At 47.1% G+C, this 2,467-nt stretch overlaps 1 protein-coding gene across 1 annotated transcript; it reads right to left on the bottom strand.

The window, feature by feature from the left end:
* Positions 1-1,350: 1,350 nt before the first annotated feature.
* Positions 1,351-1,865, bottom strand: LOC130885584 (40S ribosomal protein S11-like). Its single transcript, XM_057787145.1, has one exon. The coding sequence runs from the start codon at positions 1,848-1,850 to the stop codon at positions 1,374-1,376; it is 477 nt and encodes a 158-aa protein (XP_057643128.1). The 5' UTR covers positions 1,851-1,865; the 3' UTR covers positions 1,351-1,373.
* Positions 1,866-2,467: the final 602 nt, after the last annotated feature.

Raw genomic sequence — 2,467 nt, 5'->3', positions numbered from 1 at the left:
AGGGCCTGTGGGATGGTGGTCACAGAGGGTGTCTGAGGACCTGTGGGATGGTGGGCAATCACAGTGGGGAGCTTGTGTGGGCCTTAATTTGCATGAATTCAGTCTTGTACTTCGTGTGCACATTTGGGTTTTACTTTTTGGAAAAAAGCGAGGTCCCCCTTAAGTATTTTGGGGTAACTGGAAAGCTGGCTCAGCAGTTACAAGCACCTGCTGCTTTTGCAGAGCCCTCCGTTTGCTTCCCAGCATCCACATAGTGGCTCATAACCGGCTGTAACTCCAACGTCAGAGGATCTGATGCCCTCTTCTGGCCACCATAGGTACTGCGTGTGTATGGCAAACCGCTACAAACACCCAAGTACATAACATTTTTTTCTCAAGAATTTCAGATATGAGTGTATTTTCATCACAGCTCTTCTCTTTCTTCCTCTAACCCCAATGTCACCCCTCTTAAATTCATGTCTATAATTATTACACACACACACACACAAACACCACATACTGAGTCAAATTAGCATTGACTACATGCACTTGGGTTAGTACGTTTTTCTTTTAGTGTTTTGAGTCCACAGATGCAGATCCCATAGAAATGGGTGACTTCGTGTTCAGCTGGGCTCATGTGCCAAGTTTTAGGGGCACCCGTGTCCTGGGTCCTGTGGCTGAGAAGGGGGTAGGAGATCCCAAGGGAATTCTAGGCCTGTTTAGTACAAGCAAAAGAATTCTGGGCAGCAAAAGCCACACGTCTCTGCAGCGTTTATTCTGAGCAGCTGTTTACTCAGCTGACAATTTCCTTTGTGACATGAAAGGTGCCCCGTGAAAGGCTCGCGTGGAGAGAAAACACCCGGCCTTCATGGGAATATAATTATAATGAATCACCTCGCGCAATTCCCTGCCACCTCCACACACACCACAGACAGAGGGATTGAACACAGCTATTGAGTTTGAGTTCAATAAAAGATTTGTACCACCTGCATTACACCTTTACACACAAGACAGGGCACGTTAACTTAATTACCGTTGGATTCAATATCATAGGCCGTTGCCCTGGGAATTTATCTTGGGCTGCGCCCAGAGAGAGAAAAGTCGGCATCATTTCTAAATGCTGTCAACTTCCAGTTATCCATGCAAATACAAGAGCACTTATACAGAGGCTCTAAGTACAGTTTCCATTTGGCTTAAGGAGAGGCCGTACTTTTCCCATTTCCTACCTGAGTTTTCTGTCTTACCGGCTTATGTAACACTCACGGGAGTCATTGTTACTCGGGGCCAGCGCTTCCCTTTTGTTTCCTCCTCCTCAGCTTTCAGAATGGCAAGTGTGCTTTATTTCATTTCTGGATTTTTTTTTTTTGCCAGAAAATAACTTTATTTGTTCCAGGTCAGAACTTCTGGAACTGTTTCTTGGTGCCAGCGGCCTTGGTGACCTTGAGCACGTTGAATCGCACGGTCTTGCTCAGGGGCCTGCACTCTCCCACAGTGACAATGTCGCCGATCTGTACATCCCTGAAACAGGGCGACAGGTGCACAGACATGTTCTTGTGGCGTTTCTCAAAGCGGTTGTACTTTTGGATGTAATGAAGATAGTCCCTGCGGATGACAATGGTCCTCTGCATCTTCATCTTGGTCACGACACCCGACAGGATCCGACCTCGGATGGAGACGTTGCCAGTGAAAGGGCATTTCTTGTCAATGTAGGTGCCCTCGATGGCCTCCTTGGGCGTCTTGAAGCCTAGACCGATGTTCTTGTAGTACCGAGGGAGTTTTTCCTTGCCGGTTTCTCCAAGCAGAACACGCTTCTTGTTTTGGAAGATCGTGGGCTGCTTTTGGTACGCACGTTCGGTCTGAATGTCTGCCATCTTCCCGGCAGCCTGAGGGAAAGAGAGGTGGGCCAACTCCCGGGTTTCCTTCTTCCTCATTTCTGGATTTTTTAAAATTATTTTTTAACTGTTGGGGAATATTATTTTCAGGGGTGTGACTTTTGTTTATGCTGCATTTGTTTAACTCTGTGAAGCTGTGGTTCTTTGCCTGTCTAAAACACCTGGTGGTCTAATAAAGAGATGAAGGGCCAGTAGGGAGGGAGGAGCAAGGATAGGCAGGGCTGGTAGACAGAGAGGATAGATAGGAGGAGAAACCTGGGAGGAGGGGAACAAGGAGAGGAGGATATCAGGGCCAGCCACCCAGCTACATAGCCAGCCACAGAGAAAGAAGAAAGGTATACAGAAATAAAGATAAAAGCCTAGAGGCAAAAGGTAGTCGGGATAATTTAAGAAAAGCTGGCCAGAAACAAGCCGAGCTAAGACTGCGAGTTTATAACGAAGAATAAGCCTTCAGGTGTGATTGATCTGGGAGTTGGGGGTGGGTCCCCCCAAAAGCCAATAGACTAAAATGTCACACTACATTCAACTTGCAGAGGAGTCCCCTTGCCTTCCTTGCCGACTTTAACGTTAGCATCACAGATAGCTAACTGTAGATG

Source organism: Chionomys nivalis, chromosome 13 (assembly GCF_950005125.1).
Source record: "Chionomys nivalis chromosome 13, mChiNiv1.1, whole genome shotgun sequence".
In the NCBI taxonomy this organism is placed as follows: Eukaryota; Metazoa; Chordata; class Mammalia; order Rodentia; family Cricetidae; genus Chionomys; species Chionomys nivalis.
Note: the sequence above shows the minus strand (reverse complement) of the source record. Positions and strands in the feature narration are given on the sequence as shown.

Coding starts and splice junctions, on each gene's coding strand:
- LOC130885584 (XM_057787145.1), bottom strand. CDS start 1,850: ATGGCAGACATTCAGACCGAACGTGCGTACCAAAAGCAGCCCACGATC.